The 25,873-nt window shown below is 44.6% G+C and overlaps 1 protein-coding gene across 1 annotated transcript; it reads right to left on the bottom strand.

The window, feature by feature from the left end:
• Positions 1-1,580: 1,580 nt before the first annotated feature.
• Positions 1,581-25,873, bottom strand: LOC143989318 (uncharacterized). The gene is made up of 7 exons (XM_077489405.1): positions 25,810-25,873; positions 24,848-24,970; positions 24,634-24,731; positions 24,323-24,544; positions 24,041-24,247; positions 23,778-23,919; positions 1,581-3,243 (listed from the first exon to the last, which is right to left on the bottom strand). The coding sequence occupies exons 2-7, from the start codon at positions 24,903-24,905 to the stop codon at positions 2,333-2,335; spliced, it is 1,638 nt and encodes a 545-aa protein (XP_077345531.1). The 5' UTR covers positions 24,906-24,970; positions 25,810-25,873; the 3' UTR covers positions 1,581-2,332.

Raw genomic sequence — 25,873 nt, 5'->3', positions numbered from 1 at the left:
TCTATCTCAGTGTTTCTCAAACTTTCTTCAGTCAAGGCACCCTCCAAAATTATGGACAGTTTTGAGGTGCCCCAATCTAAAATGTAAAAACTATTCTAAAAGGTATACATAATGCAACAAAATCCACACACGTAGGACACCCAATGTTATGAGCGATTTATTCTTCCAAAGCAAATACACTTTTGCAAACTGGTACTTACTAGTATTCCAATGTTTCTCTTCTCCCTCAGTTTTTCTCCATCACTCAGCTAATGACACCCCTAAGCTGATGGATTGAGGCGGGGGAGGGTCACACAATGATGATATTCAGGCAACTGACAACCTCCTTATCAGCTCATGATGTCATTGGTCGTTAGGCAGTCGGCAGATAGAAGGTTGTAATGGTGTACAATGAAAACCTGCGGCTTTATGTAACTAAAAGGCTTCATCCACCCTCCGGCTTGTATACAATTTTGGGGCAATTATGAGGCATTTTGCCAAGGCATCCCTAAAGAAACCTCAAGGCACCCTGGTTAAAAAAAGCTGCTCTATGTGAGGAAAACCCCCCCCCCCCAAAAAAAAGAAATTAGGCCCCACCCCCACATATACAAACACACTCACATTGAGGGCACCTACATCTGAAAACGTTGCTTGTGATACACATGTTACATATCGCCAGAATGAAAGCAATAATTCTAGCACTAGACCTCCTCCGTAACACTAAACTGATGACCTATAGGGGGCTTTTAAAGCATCGTCTATAGAAAATATAGGGTACTGAAGTTTGCCAACATTTCACAGGCACAAACAAATTTAAGGTTTGATAGGTTGGGTATCTATTTACTCAGTGCAACCTAATCGTATATTTTACCAATAATTGGGTAATTAATTGTGTATTTGTGCCTCCTAAAATGAACATTAAAGTGTTTTTTTAATGAAATTTTGCGTTTCCTAGGCTTTTGTGTTAATATCGTGTTACATAAAAAATTGGAACTACTGCTATTTTATTCTCTAGGGTGTCTGCTTTCAGAAAAATATAGAATTTTTTGGGGGGTTTATATAGTCTTCAGGCCTAAAATGATTTTTTAACTTCATCCCACCTGGCCAATAACAGAATGAAGGCCAGATGACGGTTCCATTATCCTGACTGGACATCATATGAGGAATAATAAGCCGCACAGATGCGTGGCGAGTCGCGTTGACACACCGCAGTTGCAATCTCGGTAAAGAGCCTATGACTTAGGCTTTTTACCACGTGATCAGCTGTGTCCAATAAAAGCTAATCACATCGTAACCAGGAAGTTCCGGTTATCGGCTTTCCTTTAGTCATGCTGATAAGGCAAGGGTAGAGGAGAGCCAATCCGCGGCTCTCCTGTCAGCGGCTCTCTTGACAGGGGGGGGGGGATTTGCACTGATATTCAGCATTGATTATCCGCGCAGGCCCATCAGCGATGACCACCAGTGGTGTCCAGTAGTGCCCACCAGGTATGCCAATCAGTGCCCATCAGGGATGCTAGTCAGTACCTCCTCATCAGTGCCCATCAGCGAAGGCGAAAACGTACTTATTTACAAAATTTTATAACAGAAACAAAGAAAACAACTTTTTTTTTTCAAAACATTTTCTTTGTTTTATTTGTAGCACAAAAAATAAAAATGCCAGTGGTGATCAAATAACACCAAAAGAAAGCTCTATTTGTTGGGGGGGAGATAAAAATTTAAGTTAGGTACAGTGTCGCATAACCGCGCAATTGTCTTTCAAAGTGTGAGAGCGCTGAAAGCTGAAAATTAGCCTGGGCAAAAAAAAAAAAAAAAACACATGCAAAACCAACTCTGGCAGTGAAAGGATTAAAGGAAACGTTCACCTTAGGGAAGATGTTACATGTTCCTGTTCCTGCAGTGGCTCAGTGATCCAAGCCCTCTGTGACAGTAGTGCAGCGAGAAGTTCCCTGTACCAGCTGTCACTTTATGAAAAGAGCGCGGCCGTGCCATTCATTCACAGATTTCCTATCTTTTGCCGATGTCGGCTTGTCGTTTTCAATGGACTCCCACACCGCTGCTGAGCTCTCTGGTAGATGAGGAACAAGGAGATTGGAACCCTGATTTAGTCTCTTGGACAAGTTATTTTTTCACAAAATGTCCACACCCCTGGAACTGTTTCTTACATGATGAAGATCAGCCATGGAGTATATCTGAGGTGTATATCAGGTTGTGCTTCTTCCCCACATGAGAGCTGTGATGTCCAGCAACATTCATATAGAAGACATTTCCCGCACTCAATGCACTAATACACCTCGAGGATTGTGTGGGATCCCTGATGTACAGGAAGACAGGACTTCAGTGAGGAACAATTCCCTCACTCAGGACAGGAAAGTGGCTTCTTCCCTGTGTGAGATCTTTGATGTGTGGAAAGACTGGCCTTCTGTGAAAAACATTTCCCACACTCAGTACAGGAATACGGCTTCTCCCCCGTGTGAGATCTCTGATGTTTGTAAAGAGTGGACTTCTCTGAAAAACATTTCCCGCACTCAGGACAGGAATACGGCTTCTCCCCAGTGTGAGATCTCTGATGTGTGTAAATATAGGACTTCTGTGAAAAACATTCCCCGCACTCAGGACAAGAATATGGCTTTTCACCCGTGTGAGATCTCTGATGTGTGTAAAGAATGGACTTCTGTGAAAAACATTTCCCGCACTCAGTACAGGAATACGGCTTCTCCCCCGTGTGAGATCTCTGATGTGTATAAAGATTGGACTTCACTGAAAAACATTTCCCGCACTCAGGACAGGAATATGGCTTCTCCCCTGTGTGAGACCTCTGATGTCTGTAAAGATATGACTTCACAGAAAAACATTTCCCGCACACAGGACAGGGAAATGGCTTTTCTCCTGTGTGGGATCTCTGATGTCTGTAAAGATTGGACTTGTCTGAAAAACATTTCTTGCACTCAGGACAGGAATGCGGCTTCTCTCCTGTGTGAGATCTTTTATGTTCATTAAAATGGGATTTAAAATGAAAACACTTTCCACACTCAGTGCAGGAAAACCTCTTATCTGTTGGAAGGACGGCACCGTCCCTCACAGTCTGAGGTTCCTCAGGATAAGAGGAATACGATGGTCCGTCTACACTGTGTGGTGCCGGATGGACATTTGAGGTAGTCGGGTTTTCTCCTGGACTATACTGTGTGATGTCCTCATCTTCTACTTTACAGTCTGGAGACAAAGTGAGACAATCCTCTGAGGTTTTCCTCATCTCCCGTCCATCTACTAAAATAGAAATAAAAAGATTATTACTAGACATGAGCTGATTGGTTCCCCTAAACCAGGACTCCTCCCACATCAGGCAGCTTTGTCTCTGAGGATTTTACAATTCCACCCTCAAGGTAACTAGTAAATGGGTCCTCTGTGGGGCGGCAACTAATGATTTTTTTTTCATAATTAATAAGTTGGCCAATTATTGTTTCAATTAACTGGATAAAAACCTCAAAAAAAGGTTGATGTATAATTATTTAGTTATTAATCTTAAATATATATCTGCAGTGGTAAATATAAATATCCAGATATATAGTTGGATATTTAATCCACTCTGAGAATAACAGACAGATAGATGTATTATTACAGGGAGAATCTGCTACATATCAGAATCAGAGATCAACATTATTAAAATGTAAAAAAAGACATAAAACACTGATTTGCAGATTATCATATAGGAGTGTAATATAATATGATGGATGACAGACTCCCTTGTCATAGACAGGTAGGTGGGTACAAGCTCCCTGCACCTGGTGTCACTTATGCTGGCTGTACACAAACTAATTTTTCTTAAAAAAAAAAATGAATCATCCAAATTTATAACCGTTTTTCATTTTTTATTATACACCCTTATTCTGATGTTCCCCTTTGAATCTTGTATACATGTTTATACAGATGTTTGCCTGTGCATATTATTTATTACTACTCTTTGTCTCTAAATATAGAAGTAAAACTGCTTTACTCACCCATGAAGAAAGAGATTTCTGAAACGCGTCGGTTGTGGTCTGCATGTTCGGCTGTGGAGATTCTGATCACGGTAGCTCCCGGACCCCTCTAGAGTTTAATTTTTCTATGTTTTTTCATGTTTATGCATTTAAATTAATTTTATGTCAATAGCCACTTACTGATCAATTGTATTTATTTATATTCCAACAAACTTTGTATACTCCTTTTTATATATATTTTGTGTACTATTAATTGGGCCATTAACCACTTTCAGACCGGACCATTTTGCTGGTAAATGACCAGAGGTCTTTTTACACTTTGGCACTGCGCTGCTTTAACTGGTAATTGCGCGGTCATGCAATGTTGTACCCAAACAAAATTTGCGTCCTTTTCTTCCCACAAATAGAGCTTTCTTTTGATGGTATTTGATTGCCTCTGCGATTTTTATTTTTTGCGATATAAACGTAAAAAGACCGCAAATTTTGAAAAAAAATGATATTTTCTACTTTTTGTTATTAGAAAAATCCAATAAACTCAATTTTAGTCATACATTTAGGCCAAAATGTATTCAGCCACATGTCTTTGGTAAAAAAAAAGTCAATAATTGTATATTTATTGGTTTGCGCAAAAGTTGTCACATCTACAAACTAAGGTACGTTTTCTGGAATTTACGCAGCTTTTAGTTTACGACTGCCTATCTCATTTCTTGAGGTGCTAAAATGACAGGGCAGTACAAAACCCCCCCAAATGACCCCATTTTGGAAAGTAGACCCCCTAAGGAAATTGATAAGAGGCATGTTGAGCCCATTGAATATTTTATTTTTTTGCCTCAAGCGATTGAATAATGACAAAAAAAAAATTTTTTTTTTTTTTTTACACAAAGTTGTCACTAAATGATATATTGCTCACACATGCTATGGGCGTATGTGAAATGACACCCCAAAATAAATTCTGCTGCTTCTCCTGAGTACGGGGATACCACATATGTGGGACTTTTTGGGAGCCTAGCCGCGTACAGGGCCCCGAAAACCAAGCACCGCCTTCAGGCTTTCTAAGGGCGTAAATTTTTGATTTCACGCCTCACTACCTATTACAGTTTTGAAGGCCATAAAATGCCAAGATGGCACAAAACCCCCACAAATGACCCCATTTTAGAAAGTAGACACCCCAAGCTATTTGCTGAGAGGCATGTTGAGTCCATGGAATATTTTATATTTTGCCACAAGTTGCGGGAAAATTACAAACTTTTTTTTTTTTTTTTTTTTTTTCACAAAGTTGTCACTAAATGATATATTGCTCATGCATGCCATGGGCATATGTGAAATGACACCCCAAAATAAATTCTGCTGCTTCTCCTGAGTACGGGGATACCACATATGTGGGACTTTTTGGGAGCCTAGCCGCGTACGGGGCCCCGAAAACCAAGCACCGCCTTCAGGCTTTCTAAGGGCGTAATTTTTTGAGTTCACTTCTCACTACCTATTACAGTTTTGAAGGCCATAAAATGCCAAGATGGCACAAAACCCCCACAAATGACCCCATTTTAGAAAGTAGACACCCCAAGCTATTTGCTGAGAGGCATGTTGAGTCCATGGAATATTTTATATTTTGCCACAAGTTGCGGGAAAATTACAAACTTTTTTTTTTTTTCACAAAGTTGTCACTAAATGATATATTGCTCACGCATGCCATGGGCATATGTGAAATGACACCCCAAAATAAATTCTGCTGCTTCTCCTGAGTACGGGGATACCACATATGTGGGACTTTTTGGGAGCCTAGCCGCGTACGGGGCCCCAAAAACCAAGCACCGCCTTCAGGCTTTCTAAGGGCGTTACAGTTTTGAAGGCCATAAAATGCCAAGATGGCACAAACCCCCCCCCCCCAAATGACCCCATTTTAGAAAGTAGACACCCCTAAATTTAGGGGTACACTAGTGAGACTAGGTAATAAATGGCGGGTGCCCTGAAACTATAAAAAAATAACTAACCAACCAGCGTCACCTGTAACAGTTATATGGTGATCACTGGTGAAAGGGTTAACTAGGGGGCAATCAGGGGGCTTTATGCGGTAGTATATGGGGGTCCCTGGCGCTATAAAAAGCTGCGGCGAACCTAAATACCTACCTGCCTAACTAGCGTCACCTGTGACACTAATACAGCGATCAGAAAAACGATCGCTTATTAGGCTGGGTTCAGACTGGAGCGATGCGGGAACGCCACGAATGCGCGGCGGGTTCCCGCATCGCATGCCTCCCGGCGGCAGTTCACACTGCCCTATGCGAACTGCTGGGAGTGTCAGTGAAATGTTAATGACACCCCCAGATCAGTTCGCATATCGCAGTGCGATCTGCAAACTTGGATCGCATGGTGTGAACACCCATGCGATCCGATTCTGCTGCGGACCAAAAAAAGGGTCCCGTGCGAGTTTGCGGCGGGTGCGGCGGGTGCGACACGAATTCAGCCATACTATCTGTATAGCTGAACTCGAATCGCACAGAGATCGGATGTGATTTGCACTGCAGTGCGGTGCGAATCACATCCGTTCTCATAAACCGCTGCAATGTGAACCCAGCCTTAGTGACACTGGCGACGGGGGGTGATCACGGGGTTAAACCTTTATTGGGGGGGTTAGGGGGGTACCTTAGAACTAAAGGGGGCTAACCCTAACTGCCCTAACAGTTATTAGTCACAAATGACACCTGCCGGGTGATCAGGGGGTTAAACCTTTATTAGGTAATAAATGGCGGGTGCCCTGAAACTATAAAAAAATAACTAACCAACCAGCGTCACCTGTAACAGTTATATGGTGATCACTGGTGAAAGGGTTAACTAGGGGGCAATCAGGGGGCTTTATGCGGTAGTATATGGGGGTCCCTAGCGCTATAAAAAGCTGCGGCGAACCTAAATACCTACCTGCCTAACTAGCGTCACCTGTGACACTAATACGGCGATCAGAAAAATGATCGCTTATTAGGCTGGGTTCACACTGGAGCGATGCGGAAACGCCGCGAATCCGCGGCGGGTTCCCGCATCGCATGCCTCCCGGCGGCAGTTCACACTGCCCTATGCGAACTGCTGGGAGTGTCAGTGAAATGTTACTGACACCCCCAGATCAGTTCGCATATCGCAGTGCGATCTGCAAACTCGGATCGCATGGTGTGAACACCCATGCGATCCGATTCTGCTGCGGGCCAAAAAAAGGGTCCCGTGCGAATTTGCGGCGGGTGCGGCGGGTGTGGCGGGTGCGGCGAATGGCTGAACTCGAATCGCACAGAGATCGGATGTGATTTGCACTGCAGTGCGGTGCGAATCACATTCGTTCTCATAAACCGCTGCAATGTGAACCCAGCCTTAGTGACACTGGCGACGGGGGGTGATCACGGGGTTAAACCTTTATTGGGGGGGTTAGGGGGGTACATTAGAACTAAAGGGGGCTAACCCTAACTGCCCTAACAGTTATTACAGTCACAAATGACACCAATGCAAAAAAAAAAAAAAAAAAAAAAAAAATGACATTGGTGTCACTGTGACTGGGGGGCAGGGGTAATTGGGGGGGTGATCGGGGGGTAAAGGGGGGGTGTGAGTGTGCCTGGCATGTTCTACTGTGTGTGGGATGTGTTGGTGCAACTCACTGATCCGCTCTCCTCCGTGTCGGAACGAAAAATACCGACACGGAGGAGAGAATACATCACTTCCTCTCCTGTGTTTACATTACAGGAGAGGAAGTGATGTCACCGGGGATTTCCATTCGTCGGGAGCGATCGCGAGGGGGTGGCCATGAATGAATGGCCGTCCCCTCGTCCGGGATCGCTCCCGAACGAAAACCGACCGCCGCAGGCACCGGGCGGGGGCCCGATCGGGCCCCCGACCCGCGGGAGGCAAAGGACGTACATGTATGTGCTTATGCCTGCCCGTGCCATTCTGCCGACGTACATCGGCGTGCGGCGGTCGGCAAGTGGTTAAAGTCCCATAAGGGGGAGTTCCTTCTCTGCTTTCTAAACTTGTTGGGATGTAGGCCCAACCACACCGCCCCCTCCTCTTTGTACATTTTCGACCACAGTGACCGGAAAATTTGAAGGAGCAGAACAGAAAACTTTTCTTGATCAAATACATTTTCAAATAGTCTATGTGATTTTTACTCAGAAATGACGTTCATTTTAAAATTGAATGTTAAAGGCAAGTGGAATTTTCGAACTGCACTCTTCTATTCATTGAATGTACAAATCATTTTCATACAAATATTTGTGTGAATATTCTCATCCAAAAATGGATACATGTATGGCCAGCATGGAACATTTAGCAGCAGCAGTATGCTGATTTTTTTAATCATCTGTTATGATGGGTTTAAAGAAAACCCCCGTTAGACTTACCGGTAAGGGTATTTCCATGAATCTTCCAGCTACTTGAGAGATGATTGGCTCCGCCCTCTACAGGAAACACAAATCAGACACAATTTAAAAGGCCCCTCCCTCTCCTCTGAACCTCAGTTGTATGAAGATCAATTAAACCTCCACCAAAAGTACACTCGGCAGAGGAATAACAGAAACTCACTAAAACACCACCACCAGCTAAACGAAGGGATCAGTGAATACAAAATAGGGTGGGAATATAGATGCTGTCCTGGAAGATTCATGGAAATGCTGTTACCGGGGGTTTTGCCCCCTCATCTTCCAGGACAGCTACTTGAGAGGATAAGCAAGATTCTATACATTAGGGAGGGACGACAGCCTGAAGTACTTTCCTACCAAAGGAGAGGTCCTGGCTGGAGAGCATCTGGACTCTATAATGCTTGATAAATGCATGAGAGGAGGACCAGGCGGCAGCTTTAGAAATTTCTTCCCATGATGCTCCCGCTCTTTCTGCCTATGACACGACCAAAGATATTGTTGAATGAGCTCTAACTCTGGAGGGAGGGGTGAGACCTGACGCTCTGTAAGCTTCACAAATTGCTTCCCTAATCCATCTGGAAATTGTACTTTTAGATGCTTTGGTCCCCTTCTTGGGGCTACTGAACAACACTAATGCCGCATACACACCACCGGACTTTCCAGCAGACTAGGTCCGACGGTCTTCCCGACGGAGTTCTGAAGGACTTTCCAAATGAACGGACTTGGACACACACGAATGGACTAAGTCTGTTCGAAAGTGTGTTTGTTTTGAAAGCAATGACGTAAATGGGACTAAACAAGGAAGTTCAATAGCCAGTAGCCAATAGCTTCCCTTGCATCATATTTGGTCCGTCAGACCAGCACACAGACGAACGGTTTTCCTGATTTTAGTCCGTTGGATAGATTTGAAACATGTTCTATTTCTAGGTCTGTCGGATTCTTTTTTTTGAAAAACGATCGGACTAGCCCACACACGCTCGGATTGTCCGACGGACTAATCCCTTTGGACCTAGTCTGCGATTTGGCACTGCATCGCTTTAACTGACAATTGCGTGACCGTTCGACGTTACACCAAAACAAAATTGACGTCCTTTTTTCCCACAAATACAGCTTTCTTTTGGAGGTATTTGATCACCTCTGCGGTTTTTATGTTTTGCGCTATAAACAAAAAAGAGCGTAAATTTTGAAAAAAAAGCTAAATTTTTCACTTTTTGCTATAATAAATAGTCCTAAAAAATATATAAAAAAAACAATTTTTTTCCTCAGTTTAGGCAGATATGTATTCTTCTACATATTTTTAGTAAAAATAAAAAAGCGCAATAAGCGTATATTGATTGGTTTGCGCAAAAGTTCTAGCATCTACAAAAGGAGGATAGTTTTATGGAATTTTTATTATTAATTGTTTTATTAGTAATGGTGGCGATCTGTGATTTTTATCGTGACTGCAAAATTATGGTGGACACATTGGACACTTTTTACACTATTTTGGGACCATTGTCATTTACACAGCAATCAGTGCTATAAAAATGCACTGATTACTGTGTAAATGACACTGGCAGGGAAGGGGTTAAACATTAAGGGGCGATCAAGGGGTTAAGCGTGTCCTAGGGAGTGATTCTAACTGTGGGGGGATGGGCTACCACTGACCTGGCAGGGATCACTGCTCCCGGTGAGGGAGCAGTAGATCCCCGTCATGTCACTAGGCAGAACGGAGAATGCCTTGTTTACATAGGCATCTCCCCGTTCTGTGGCTCTGTGACATGATCGTGGGACACCGGCGGACATCGAGTCCACGGGATACCACGGACATCAAGACCCGCAGGCACGGTCATGCTGTACGCGCCGGGTGTGTCCACTAGCCCCACCAATTAAAGGGGACATTGCCATTGTGCCGATGTATATCGGCATGCAGCGGTCGGCAAGTGGTTAAGGAAATCTATTTCAGAGAGGCCCCATGCAATGGCTCAAAAGGAACCCTAGTCAGAGCATTTAATACTAACAACAGATCCCAGGGAGGAATGTACGCCCTGGGTGTACGCCTAGTTCTGGCTGAAAGGAAGCTCCTGACCAAAGGGTCCTCAGCTAGTCTTTCTTCTGCAAACAGAGACAGGGCAGCAACCTGAACCCTAAGGGTGCTGACAGAAAGTCATTTCTCCACTCCCCTCTGTAAAAAAAATCTAATATATACGGAGTAGAAAAAGAATCTATTCCTGTCTTCTTCTGCCAGGAAACAAAAGATTTTCAAACTTTCCCATAGATCTTTATTGTGACTAACTTACAGCTCCCACCAGGACAGATTGAGAAAATCCTCTCTTGAAAGCTGTACGAGCTGATTCAAAGAGTTTTCTCTGTGATCCCAATGATGCAGATGGAATTCCTGAAGGGGCCTGGAATGCAATTGGGCCCATGGCACCCCTGGAATGGCTGCTGTCATTAAGCCCAATAACTGCATGATCAGATGAAGGGAGGCCTGTGGGAGCAACCTGAAGTTCTGCACGGAGAGAAGAATCTTTAAAATCTTTTCTTCTGGAAGAAAAATCTTTTGGGCAACAGTTTCTATTAGGTAACCCAAAAAGGGCATGCCAGATGGCCTGGCTGAAGTTCTGGCCCTAGATTTTACAAAATCTGCTCCTGCATCAGCCAAAAAAAAGCAACTGACTTGGCAAAAAGTGGTAGAGAATCCCTGATCTCTATGGGGGTGTCGGAGGAGAGAAGGTCATCCAGATGTTGGACCCACACATCTAAATTCCTAGCAACTAAATTCCTAGAAAGAGTCAGCATTTCTATCCATCTGATTCTTAAGGACTCAGGAGTACTCAAATTAAAGATCTGACTTTTTTGATACTTGTGACATAAGAGCATCTAATCTAGGGCATTTGAAAAAAAACTTCCTCAAAATCAGACTGAAAGGGAAACATTCTCTTGTGTCATCTAGACTGGAACAACCTCTTTTCAGGTTCTTTCCACTCAGAAAGGATCATGTCCTTGAGTGAATGATGCACAGGAAGACCTAGTTTTCCGTCCTTGTAGACCTCTGTACATTTTATCCTGAACAGATTGGGCCTGCTGAGGCATCTTGATTTGTTCAGAAGTATTGACTTTAATAGTTTGTCAACATCTTCAACTGGAAAAAGATACCTAGTCGAGCTACCAGTATCCCCATCCTCTGATGCAGACTGCTCATCAGACGTAGATACCGGATTCTTACCTTCTTCCAGGTCAGAAACATTACATGAACTAATGGTCTTTGATACTAAAAGAGGTAGAGACCTAGCTGAGACTGAATTTACCTGAGTCACAGAAGTGGATGGCCCTAGGCCGGCTACTAATGTACCTAGAAGTCATCAACTCCTTATAAGAGTCAGTAGACCCAGAACCTGCCTTTGATAGAATACAATCTTCACGAAATACAATCTTACAACTATCAGTTCCCACATTTCTTTCTTTACAGGTTTGTCAACCTAGAAAAAAACAGAAAACAAAACCAATAAAGGCTTATACAGACCCCCTGCTGCAGTAACTCTTTATCCACAGACAAGGGCTTACCTTGGAGGCAGTATTGGACCCGGATGCCACCGCTGGCTCAACTCAAGCATGTGCTCCATCCTCAGTCCTGTCCTCAAGTTCCATAGAGAAGAGCGTAAGCCATCTGGCGAGACTCCTCTGACCGCTGCACTGCTAAACTATCCTGCCCTGCATCTGGCAGACTGTTTCCAAAACAGCGGGTCCCCTGCATTGGACCACGCTGAGATGCTTTAAGAAAACAGCGTCCTGGAAGTGCGTCATGTCACTTCTGGTTCCTGCGCCATCTTGCCACGTCATCAGAAGTCCTTTGACGCCTTTTTGGTACACCCAACCCGGGGAAGATGCTCCACACAGCTAGACGCTGGACCTGGAAGGAAGTTGCCGCTGCTAAACCATCAGATAGGCAAGTAACCCAATACATACTGGGGGCCCGTCTCGGTCTAAAAACACACCCCAGACATGGCCATAACCAGTCCTGGATATTAACTTAGAAGGAGAGTCCACCAACCACAGTTACCAGACCTATAAAAAACAACAAATATTACGGTGTGCTCTTGGAGGGTCTGGAAACACAAAACAAAACAACTGAGGGTCAGAGGAGAGGGAGGGGCCTTTTAACTTGTGTCTGATTTGTGTTTCCTGTAGAGGGCGGAGCCAATCATCTCTCAAGTAGCTGTCCTGGAAAATAAGGAGGAAAATAGTCTTTTATAGTACAAAAACAGCAGATAATCACTACTTTAAGGGAATCACACACCAGGGTGTGGTTTCTGGTCGCCATGGCGACCTGGCGCCTGGGGTTTGTCGAGCCTGTTATATCATATATATAACAATAAATATACACAAGTAGGATATATGGGGATTTTACCCGGGAGTCACACATGAATATATATGGAGGTTGGAGGGGAAAAAGGGGGGGGGGGGGAACTTTTCTATTAAAGTAGTACTGAAAGCTGAGATTTTTCATGGATATTATAATTTTAAATATAATGCACAATATTAGTAAACTTTTACTTTATGTAATAGAAATGCCTTCTATTACCTCCAGTCTATCAGCCTCCACCTTCTCTGGGGTCAGATGCTGATCTTGCCTGCACAGAGCCATTAAAGTCATTGTAAACGTTGGATTTCTTTTTTAAACAAACTTGTCATACTTACCTGTTCTGTGTAATGGTTTTGCACAGAGCAGCCCTGATCCTCCTTATCTGGACCCCCCCTCCCCCCGGAACTACTGGCCCTCCTGCCTTCAGAGTTGCCTTATAGGAAGCCAGAAAGTATAGTATAGAGTTCCCCTATAGGAAGCCACATAATATAGTGTTCCGCTATAGGAAGCTGCAAAGTATAGTATAGAGTTCCCCTATAGGAAGCCCTAAAGTATAGTATAGAGTTCCCCTATAGGAAGCCCCAAAGTATAGTGTTCCGCTATAGGAAGCTACAAAGTATAATATACAGTTCTCCTATAGGAAGCCTCAAAGTATAGTATAGAGTTCCCCTATAGGAAGGTACAAAGTATAGTAGAGTTCCTATAGGAAGATAAAAAAACTTCTGCCTTTAGAATCACTTGCTTCCTTCTCTTGCCCAGGACTATATGTCCCATTAGGCATTGCTCTTCACACATTCAAGTTCTCAGGCATTTACTGACTGATGTATGGATGGTGTACTGAGCTGTATTTTCTGATAAGTAAGGAAATAATGCATTCTGTATTCAGGCCAATTAATCGACTGACCAACTAATCATTTATGAAAATAATTGACAATTATTTTCATAATCGATTTATGACGATTAGTTGATTCAGCCCTACATCTCTGAATTTCCTACCAGTTCATTTCTTTATTCATGGACCTTAGTCAGAGAGTGAGGAAACAACGAGAACTGTCTTTTATAGGAGTGACAGTGATGAGGGGATTATAGAATGAGTGTCCCCACCCCCTCTATCACCCAGTGCCATCTTCTCAACACAAGAAGTCCCGCACTTCCTTATTTAGTCCATGATTTAGTCATGAATAACAGCGGAAAGTACAAAACATATTACAGCACACACATTCAAGAATGACATTTCCTGCAGGCTAGTTAAAAACACCTGAACATATATTTAAAAAATACTGGGGTTTGGTCAACTGGTAATAGCTTGAAAGATGCTGTCTCAACCATGGGAGCCAAACTCCTCTATGTGGGAGAACTGAAGGAATTCCTCCTATGCACCGGTGGCCACTAAATAAGAGGTAATGAGAGGGGGAGGGGTGGTCAGGATCCACTAATTCGGGGTACTTTGTTGCAGTAAGTGGGCTTAGCACTATATAACCATATAGTGTGACCAAACCCCCATATTTTTTGAATATGTTCAGCTGTTTTTAACTAGCCTGCAGGAAATGTCATTCTTGAATGTGTGCGCTGTAATATGTTTTGTACTGTTTGTTGGTCTTATAGCAGCACCATCTTGAATTTAAACGCATTTTAGGGTGTGCCCCTCAAATATGTTTTTGGATGAATAACAGCGGGGCTGAGTCCCACCAGAGGTCAGAGAATGAGGATGAGGGAACAACCAAGATCAAGACTGGACTGATCCTGAAGACTGCCATCATTGGGTTATCGACTCCAACCTCATTATCAAAGTCTAGATGCGGCGCTAAATGAACAGTACAGTAGATCCAAGAAGGTAGTGTTGATAAACCAGTCACCAGCAATGTGTATGTGAAAGCCCACCACACGGAAATCCAATCTGTTTACTAGACAACTGTAAAACGTAGGCATGTAATAGACAGACTAAGACCACAGCTCGGCTCTCCCGCTATGAATAGTGGGTATGTAGAATCCAAGCCAGGAATACAGCTAAAATCAGGCACTCTCATACAGCCAAGTTTTCTTGAACTCCCATATGAGATGTTGAAACATCCACCCAAATGGCCAGCAGTACCCAATGAAAAGATAAGACAGCCAATAGTAAAGCCTGTATGGTAATATAAAAATGTATTTATAGTAACTTACATTTTAGTACAGGAAAACGCACATTATGATGTCCAAATGGCCGCAGCTCTCATCGTGCTAGTGTCAGCCTGCCTGACATGTTTCATCCAACAGGATTTCATCAGATGTGTCACACCTCTGATAATAAAATCCTGTTGGATGAAACATGTCAAGCAGAAGACCCAAAACGCATATCCAAGGTGCCTAGATCTAGTAACACCTATGATGAAAAACCGGAGTTAGACTTACTGTTAACTCTTTTTCCAGTGGTCTTCCAGGACAGCCCTTGAGAGATGGAGTCCCTCCCATCGACACAAGAAACACATTACCACAGTTTAAAAGGCAGTCCCTCCGGTCCCTGGTCAGTCATTTACCAAGAACCAAAGGATGGAACTGCAAAGCATAACCATAACAGGTAATAACGTTAGTACATCAACATAATTCAAAAGGGTGGGATCGTGTTGTCCTGGAAGACCACTGGAAAAGGAGTTACCGGTAAGTCTAACTCCGGTTTTCCCCAGTTGTCTTCCAGGACAGCCCTTGAGAGGATCCCCAAGTACTCACCAGATTTAGAGGGGGACCACAGCTTGGGGGACTTTCCTCCCAAAAGCCTGATCCTGACTGGAAATTAAGTCTAGTCAATCATGCCTTGTAAAGGTGGAGAAGCTTGACCATGTGTCTGCTTTACATATTTGCTCCAGGGATGCCGATAGTGCCCTTGTGGAGTGGGCTTTAACACCCCCAGGAGGATCTCTATTTAATGCTTCAGCAAGCCTAATTCACCTAGCTATGATGACTTTAGAAGCTTTTGGCCCCTTACGTTGCCCTGAAAAAAGGACAAAAAGTTAATGTGTAATTCTGAATGGATTGGTTACCTTTAGGTATTCTAGGATACACCGCCTCTCATCTAACAAATTAAATTGTTTTTCTTTCTTGTTTGAGGCGTTCTGACAGAATGAAGGGAGGACAATATCTTGCGACCTATGAAACCTAGATTCCACCTTTGGCAAGAACCCAGGGTCTGTCTTTAGGATGACTCTGTACTCTAGAATCTGGAAGAATGGCTCTCTAATGGAGAGAGCTTGGATTTCACTAACCCTACGGGCTGAAGTCATTGCCACGAGGAGCACGGTCTTAAAGTAATGGGTCTTAGAGATGACTCTAAGATAGGTTCAAAGGTTGCCCCAAAAAGGCCCTTAGAACGATCGTTAGGTCCCAGGATTTAGCTATGTTAACTCTGACCCGTTTGCGTCTAGAGATTGCCTTACAAAATCTAGCGATGAAAGGATCTTCCTGTAACCTTTTCTCTAAGTACAGTGGGGATCGAAAGTTTGGGCACCCCAGGTAAAAATGTGTAATAATGTGCATAACGAAGCCGAAGAAAGATGGAAAAATCTCCAAATGGCATCAAATTACAGATTAGACATTCTTATAATATGTCAAAAAAAGTTAGATTTTATTTCCATCATTTACACTTTCAAAATTACAGAAAACAAAAAAATGGCGTCTGCAAAAGTTTGGGCACCCTGCAGAATTTATAGCATGCACTGCCCCCTTTGCAAAGCTGAGACCTGCCAGTGTCATGGATTGTTCTCAATCCTCGTCTGGTAAGACCAGGTGATGTCAATCTCAAAGGTTTTAAAGTGGAAGTAAACCCATCGATTTAAACATTTAAAAAAAAGGCATTCCGGGAATGTTAACTGCACATTGGCTGTGCTCTCAGCCAAACTATCAAACCATCCAATGGCTGGTGTCATAACGAATCACATGTGCAGCACCATAGCAGTTAAATATTAAACAGAATCAAAGATGGCAGCTTCCTTGGCTGAAAACGATAGGGGAGTTTATTTCCACTTTAAATGGCCAGACTCATCTGACCTTGCCCCAACAATCAGCACCATGGGTTCTTCTAAGCAGTTGTCTAGAAAACTGAAACTGAAAATAGTTGACGCTCACAAATCTGGAGAAGGCTATAAGAAGATAGCAAAGCGTTTTCAGATGTCAGTATCCTCTGTTTGGAATGTAATTAAGAAATGGCAGTTATCAGGAACAGTGGAAATTAAAGCAAGATCTGGAAGACCAAGAAAAATATCAGACAGAACAGCTTGCAGGATTATGAGAAAAGCAATTCAAAACCCACGTTTGACTGCACGATCCCTCCAGAAAGATCTGGCAGACACTGGAGTTGTGGTACAATATTCTACTATAATGGGGTACAAATATGGTCTTCATGGAAGAGTCATCAGATGAAAACCTCTTCTATGTCCTCACCACAAACATCAGCGTTTGAACTTTGCAAAATTAACATATAGACAAGCCCGAGGTATTTTGGAAACAAGTTCTGTGGACCGATGAGGTTAAAATAGAACTTTTTGGCCGGAATGAGCAAAGGTACATTTGGAGAAGAAAGGGCACAGAATTTAAGGAAAAGAACCTCTGTCCAACTGTTAAGCATGGGGGTGGATCAATCATGCTTTGGGGTTATATTGCAGCCAGTGACACAGGGAACATTTCACAAGTAGAAGGAAAAATGGATTCAATAAAATTTCAGCAAATTTTGGATGGTAACTTGATGCCATATGTGAAAAAAGCTGAAGTTAAATAGAGGATGGCTTCTACAAATGAATAATGTTCCTAAACCAGGGTTCGACAAACCCCAGGCGCCAGGTCGCCAATGCGACCAGAAATCGCAACCTGGTGCCTAAGCTGCCACCAGCCCACTCACTATCGATGCCCCAGACATGCTGACTGCCATCCTCCTCCCTCCTCCACACTCAGCAGCGCCACGCGGAGTGTGTGAAACTGACAAGCAATGGAGAGAGGAGGATCTGTCAGCCTGATGTCGGGGTGGGCGGGACCCGGCCGGGGGGCGGAACCCAGCAGCTATCAAACACCAGCCAATGGGATCTGGGCGGGCCGCTACGTGTATGTGGCCCGCCCCTTTTCTTAAGCAGCCCAATCGTTGGCTGGTGTTTGATAGCTGCTGAGTCCCGCCCACCTCGGCCGGGCTCTGCCCACCCTGGCCGGGTCCGTCCACCCCGACATCAGGCTGAAATCTGACATCCGCCTCTCTGTTACTTGTCAGTTTCACACCCCGGCTGGGTCCCGCCCATTCCGACATTAAGCTCAATTCTGACAGCTCCTCTGTTACATTTCAGTGCTCCGTGTGAAACCTGCCAGTGCCAACCAGTGCCACCGCCAATCAGTGCCACCTGCCAGTGTCGGTGCCACCTGCCACCGCCAATCAGTGCCCCCTGCCACCAATCAGTGCCACCTGCTAGTGCCAACCAGTGCCACCTCCAATGAACACCACCTGCAACCACCTGCCACCGCCAATCAGTGCCAGCGCCAACCAGTGCCACCTGCCACCGCCAATCAGTGCCACCTGCCACCAACCAGTGCCACCTCCAATCAGTGCCACCTACCAGTGCCACCGTTAGTGCCACCTGCCAGTGCCACCGTTAGTGCCACCTGCCAGTGCCACCTGCCACCGCCAATCAGTGCCACCTGCCACCGCCAATCAGTGCCACCTGCCACCGCCAATCAGTGCCACCTGCCAGTGCCAACCAGTGCCACCTGCCAGTGCCACCGTCAGTCAGTGCCACCTGCTAGCGCCAATCAGTGCCACCGCCAATCAGTGCCACCTGCCACCACAAATCAGTGCCACCTGCTAGTGCCAACCAGTGCCACCACCAATCAATACCACCTGCAACCACCACCCAGTGCCACCTGCCACCACCCGGTGCCAATCAGTGCCACCGCCAATCAGTGCCATCTGCCACCGCCAATCAGTGCCATCTGCCACCGCCAACCAGTGCCACCTGCCAGTGCCAACCACTGCCACCTGCCAATGCCAATCAGTGCCACCTGCCAGTGCCACCTGCCAACGCCAATCAGTGCCATCTGCCAGTGACAACTAGTGCCACCGCCAACCAGGGCCACCTGCCATCACCAACCCAGTGCCACCTGCCATCACCAACCCAGTGCCACCTGCCAGTGCCAATAGTGCCACCTGCCAGTTCCAAACCAGTGTCACCTGCCAGTTCCAACTAGTGTCACCTGCCAGTTCCAACCAGTGTCACCTGCAAATGCCAACCAGTGTCACCTGCCGGTGCCATCTGGCAGTTCCACGTGCCTTCCAGTGGCAACCAGTGCCACCTGCCAGTGCCAGCCAGTTCCATCTGTTGCCAGCCTTACTCTTTCTGGTCAGCCCATACCCCTGATGTAACAGCGTTTCAATGGAGTTATTGACTGGGTGCTCCATTGTGAGTTAGGGATAGGGGTGAAAATTAGTGGCCTTATCCCGGGAGCTGAAAAAAAAACTGGCTCCTAACTTTTTTAACTGACTCCTAAATTCAAAGCAAATTTGTCAATCCCTGTCCTAAACACACCTCAAAATCCATGGGGGATTACATCAAGAGGCGTAAACTGAAGGTTTTGCCATGGCCTTCACAATCTCCTGACCTCAACATTATTGAAAATCTATGGATAGACCTTAAAAGAGCAGTGCGTGACAGACAGCCCAGAAATCTCAAAGAACTGGAACACTTTTGTAAGGAAGAATGGGCAAAGAAACCTCAAACAAGAATTGAAAGACTCTTGGCTGGCTACAAAAAGCGTTTACAAGCTGTGATACTTGCCAAAGGGGGCAGTACAAGATATTAACCCTGCAGGGTGCCCAAACTTTTGCAGACGCCATTTTTTTGTTTTCGGTAATTTTGAAAGTGTAAATGATGGGAATAAAATCTAACTTTTTTTGACATATTATAAGAATGTCTAATCTGTAATTTGATGCCATTTGGAGATTTTTCCATCTTTCCTTGGCTTGGTTATGCACATTAATACACATTTTTACCTGGGGTGCCCAAACTTTCGATCCCCACTGTATACACTTAAGGCTGCTATCTGAACCTTAATGGTACTAGGAGTTAGTCCCTTGTCTATCACCTCTTGGAGAAACCGTAGGATATTTGTTGTATCCTTGTTTACCTCACCTCCGCTATTCAGCCAGCTATTAAAATTTCTCCAGAGTTTGCCATAAATAGCTTGGGTGACTGTTTTTTGCCTCTGTAGTAAGGTCTGAACCACTCTATTAGGCCTTTCCACCTCTGAATTTCTTCCTCAGTAACCACGCTGAAAGGTTCAGCATGGTTACTTGCAGATGTACGAGAGGTCCCTGTGATAGAAGTTATTGTCTGCAGGGAAGCCTCAGAGGAGGCTGGTCTGTCAACTGTAGTAAAGTTGTGAACCATGGCCTCTTGGGCCACAATGGTGCCACTAGGATTAAAAACGTTTCCTCTGCTAGAACCCCCGGGATGAGGTGAAGCAGTGGAAATGCATAAGCCAATTTGAAGGTCCATGTAGTCTGTAAGACATTTACAGCCAAGGGTTGATCTCCTGGGCATAGCGAGCAAAAACTGGGAAATTTTGCATTCTTTTTGTTTGCAAGAGGTCCACTTCTGGTTTCCCCCAGCAAGCTGTTATATGCTCAAAGACTTCCGGATGCAGAGGCCACTCTTGATTCAAAACTAGTTGTCGGCTTAAGAAGTCTGCAGTGCTGTTCTGCTCCCCTTTCGGGTGTATTGCCGAGATAGATTCTAGATTGGATTCTACCCACTGCAATATGTGCTTGGCCACCAACATTAGCCAAGGACTTCTTGTGCCTGCTTGCTTGTTTATATAGGCTACTGCTGCCATATTGTCTGATCAGACTTGTAGATGGTGACCTTGTATTGTGTCCTGAAAGGCTAGTAGGGCTCTGATAGCATAGCTGTTAGCTCCTATAAAATTGGAGGAGAAATGTTTCTCCTCTGGCGTCCACCTGCCCTGCGCCCAGCATGAGTTGAGACAGGCACCCCAACCGCTCGCATCCGTGGTCAGAGTGGATGTGATGGGTAAGAAGCAAAGTGCCCCTTTGTTTAAATTTTCTTTGTCCTTCCACCACCAGAGGAAATGTTTTACTTTGGTGGGGTTCGACACGTATTCTTCCAGACCCTTGTCCTTTACCTGTTCCAACACAAACGTCTGAAGATCTCTTTGGTGGAACCTGGCCCATTGTATGGCCGGAATTGCTGCTGTCAAGTCCTAACACTGACATCATCTCTCTCACTGTACATTTGGAGCTGGCTTGAAGAAAGGACATCCTCTGTTTCAGATTCAATATCTTTTCTTCCTGGAAAGACAATCCTTTGATCTACGGACAGGACCTTGTAGCCCAAATATAGAATATTCTGTGTTGGGGTTGTTTTGGACTTTTCCAAACTGATTATCCACCCCAATTGATGAAGGCTGAGTTGTGTTAACTCTAAATCCTGACAAAGTTGTTTCTCCGAGTGGGCCATGAGGAGCAAGTCATCTAGATACGGAATAATCAAGACTGACTGAAGTCCTAAACGGAGCTAGTGCCTCCCCGAGAACCTTGGAAAAAATTCTGGGGAGGACGACAGTCCGAAGGGAAGTGTGCTTCACTGAAAATTATACATTTTTGTGTCTATCTGAATCGCCATCCAAAGAAATATCTGGCATTCCTTCCTTATTGGGAAATGCAGATAGGCATCCCTTAAATCCAGGGTAGCCATAAATACCTCCTTTTGGAGAAGATTACGTATTGAGTAAATGGACTCCATCCGAAATTTTTTGTATCGAATGGAGAGGTTCATGATTAATCTGAACTTCCCTGATGGCTTTTTCACCACAAAGATGTGCGAGTAAAAACCGTCCCCCTGTTCCTGAGTGTCTTGGAATCTTTGTCACTTGAAATTTTGAGGGTGGATTGCTGTGAAATTTCAGCGCATAACCTCTTTTTATTATATTGAAGTTATCTTTTCCCACTGCGGGAAAAAATTATTTAATCTTCTTCCCACAGGGACCCTGATGTCACTGGGGTTTAGGGCTCTGACTGGGGTGGTTAAAAAGTATATCCCCTTTTCCTTTTTGCCCTGTCCAGTATTTTTTGGGTTTGAAATCCCTCTCGGTTTTTGCGGGTTCTCTTGGAGGACAAAAACATTTCCTTTGAAAGGTTTTCATTTTATTGGGGAAAGTTTTCTTTTTATCCGCCGTTCTATGGTAGTATCTAATTCAGGGCCGAAGACTAATGCCCTGTACACACAATAGGATTATCCGACAACAAAATCCATGGGATTTTTTCCGACGGATGTTGGCTCAAACTTGTCTTGCATACACACGGTCACACAAAGTTGGTTGGAAAGTCCGAATGTCATGAACGCGGTGACGTACAACACGTACGAGAGCTGAGAAAAATTAAGTTCAATAGCCAGTGCTGCTCTTCTGCTTGATTCCAAGCATGCGTGGCACTTTGTGCACCGGAATTGTGTACACACGATCGGAATATCCGGATTTTGTTGTCGGAAAATTTGAGAACCAGATCTCAAATTTTGTGTGACGGAAATTCCTATGGAAAATGTGTGATGGAGCCTACACACGGTCGGAATTTCCGACAAGGTCCTATCACATATTTTCCATCAGAAGGTCCTATTGTGTGTACAGGGCAGAAGTCTCCTGTAAAAAGGACACTGCACAGGCGTGTTTTGAACACCGTGTCTTCCCAAGTTTTCCTCTAGACTGACCTCCTGGCTGCTATGGAAAGCACCGCAGTCTTAGCCGTAAAGTTTACAAAATCAGTAGCTGCGTCAGAAATGAAACTTGTCGCCTTGAAAAGCATAGGGAAGGTTTTTTCAAGCCTTTAGGTGTTCTTATAGTTGTGATAACCAGAATTCCAGATTTCTAGCCAAATGACCCATATCCTCAAAGGCAAGGTCAGAATGTTTTGCCAGTTTGGACAGAGGAGTGTCTAGTTTTGGATTTTTATTCCAGACGTCAAAGGGGAATCTTCTTTTAAGGGAATTTGGAACGAAGACTTTCGTATCCGGTTTGGCCCACTCCTTACAGACAAGGTCAGAAAGCATGCTATGTATAGGGAATACTTTCGCTTTCTTTTTCTCCAGAGCCTCATACATTTTATCATCTCCCGACAATTGCATTTCTTCACATACCCGGGACCATTAGGTATCTACCACCATGGGGTACTACAAGTCCCAGCCTTACAACTAACCACATGAAAAAAACACAGTACAGGGCATGACCAGCAGCCTACCTGGGTTTGGCTGGTGCCTGCTTCCGCTGGAGTGTCTTGGGGATTATCCTCCATGGTCCCCTTCTCGAGTTCCAGATCCCACCGCTAGCCCGGTATAGCTGGACACTGGTCGGGAATAGTAGGCCCAGCCTGGGCTTTCCCCTTCCTCATTGTGCCTCTGGAAGTCTCGGCACACAGTGATGATGTGGTTCTGCCAGAAATGATGCAAATGGCATCTCCAGCCCCCACCATTGCAGCAAGGAGCTGGGATGGACGACTTCACCTACATGGCTCCTGCGAGAACCTGCCTAAACCTGCCACTGGCACACCTCGGCACTGCTCCTATCAGCTGGACAGTACCTGAGCCCAAAAATAGTAAGGTAAGGACTATACTGGAGCCGATGGATAGGACCCAGTCCCCCTGTGCGGCTCCAGTCCCTTCTGGAAGCCCCTGAGAGATGTAGTCCTTCTCCCGGTTTCTGGCAACATGTTCCTCCAACGGAGGAAACACAAATGACTGACCAGGGACCGCCTTTTGAACTGTGTCAATGTGTTTCCTGTGTCGATGGGAGGGATTCCATCTCAAGGGCTGTCCTGGAAGACAACTGGGGAAATTAACATTTTGCTGCCAGCTGAACCCCAGAATCCCCATAAATCCAATCTAGATACATAAATTGTGTCTGCAGCACAGAGAAGGAAGATTATCCGAGAGAAATACAGGAATACAGGACGGGGAACACAGCTCAGGAAAGTGACCAGGGGATTATAGGCTGATATCACCCAGCCCCCGCCCTACTCTGGACCAATCAGTGAGCAGTATGGGTGGAGGAATGTATTTAGTGTTAATAACCCACCTGTGCTGATCTCTGTAGGAGTGTCCTCCTCTATAAATGTCCTCGTTATTCCATCCTCCTCCATAGAAGGCTGATCATCCCTCACATACCTCTCTCCTTCTTCTGCTTTAACCTCAAATTCTATATCGATTGGATCTCCACTCTAAATCAAGAAAATGAGAGTGAATATCATCTATAAAATATAAGCTTTAATAATGTGATAGCATATATAAAATCCACACATTGTCTCTATAAGTGCGTTTCATAACCTCTGTCCCACCAACCTTGTAACAGTGAGGGATGGTGTGACCTTCCTGCGTGGAATCCCGGGAATACAGATGACGGGGACATCTCTCTGGTGGGTTCCTAGTATTAGGTGGCTCCATCATATCCTTGTGTCCTTCTGAATTCTCCTCCATCACTCCATACTCCTCATCCTCCTCTTTATACTCTTCTTTAACATCAATATTATCATCCCCGAGGTTTCCACTCTGAATATATAATAAAACATTGTAACAAACATGCTGTGTATAAATCAGAACTACCAATAATTGTCAATAATGTACCTGATTATGGTGAGGGATAGTGTGATCTTCCTGTGTGGAATCCCGGGAATACAGAGGACGGGGACATCTCTCTGGTGGGTTTCTGTAGCTGGATGACTCCAACATGGTGTCCTGGTACAGATCTTTGTGTTCTTTTAGAAACTCTGACTCCTCCATCACCCCGTCCTCATCATCCTCCTCTTTTATCTCTTCTTTAACTTTAAAATCTCTCAGGTTTCCACTCTGAATATATAATAAAAATGACATCAATAGTAACAATGTCGATAATGTACAGATCCTAATGATACTATCAGTGATTGTTCCTCATCTACCTGATGATGGTGAGGGATGGTGTGATCTTCCTGTGTGGAATCCCGGGAATACACAGGACGGGGACATCTCTCTGTTGGGTTCCCATTACTGGATCCATCTGTAGGAAACAAACACACTGACTAAATACATTGTTTCTATGTGTTTATCAGATGATGGGGGATCTAGGTGGAGCCTCCGTACTGCTCTCTCCTTTACAATAAAGTCTCCTCTTACCCGGTGATGTGAGGGGCGGCTGATGGTCCATTATGATGTCCTTCCCAGCACCGCTCATGTCTCCTGGCAGCAGCTCGATGATCTCTCTGGTGACTTCTAGAATCTTCTTCTTATTTCTCTATTCTATCAGAAAGGGAGGGAGGGGGAGGCAATGTGATTATCATAGGATCTCCAGATTTCACAGGAAGAAAACTCTAGATTTGAACACATATAGTAAAATCAAATGACATTCACAGAATCCTCCTCCCCTCATCAATCAGGTCTCCATTTTTATCAAAACACCACTGGGATATAATTTACCCAGACAGGGCCCCCCCACTCTGTAGGGCAAAAGCTTATTGCAAGGATTTCTGGGACCAACAATCTTGCTTTGCTTGTGAGAGGGACATTGGGAGGAGGAGCTGTGAGGTCAGTGTGATGTCATAGGATTCTCTGACTCTGGTTGGAGGGACACTGAGAGGAGGAGCTGTGAGGCCAGGACACATCATATTCCTGTCATCTCCGTGTACTCCAGAGACTTTACTGATCACATTTTAGGGTGAATATCTGAGACTGGAATCATTATGGAGACATCTGTTTTCAGGACATTTACTAAAAATTATATTTTTCCCACTTTCTTCCTATTTGAATCTTATAAAATAAAGAAATACATATTCCAACCCTCCTAAATAAACCCCACCCCTCACCACTAATAAAAGTCATATAATCCGTTAGTATAGACCGATGAGGTGAGAAGGTGATGATTGGTGGGAAAGATGACAAATCTCCAAAATGAGGAGAATGTTCCGGCCCCATAAGTGGGGAAATGTTCTGACCCCAAAGGGGTTAATCTACATTTCCACACTATATATGTGTGTGTATCATCATCTGCTGGAGATAAAAGACATCACAGTGACTATGGAGGAAGAGGAAGGACATGACGGGGGGTTACTGGGTGTAAATAGAAAATAAGATCTTATTACCTCCTCTGCTGCCACTTCCAGCAACGTCTTCTCTCTACTTCCTCCTGACTGACCTCTCACCCGG

This window comes from Lithobates pipiens, unplaced genomic scaffold (assembly GCF_037356315.1).
Source record: "Lithobates pipiens isolate NorthernLeopardFrog02 unplaced genomic scaffold, aLitPip1_a1.2 Scaffold_18, whole genome shotgun sequence".
NCBI classification, from domain to species: Eukaryota; Metazoa; Chordata; class Amphibia; order Anura; family Ranidae; genus Lithobates; species Lithobates pipiens.
This window is presented reverse-complemented; position numbering and strand designations above follow the sequence as displayed.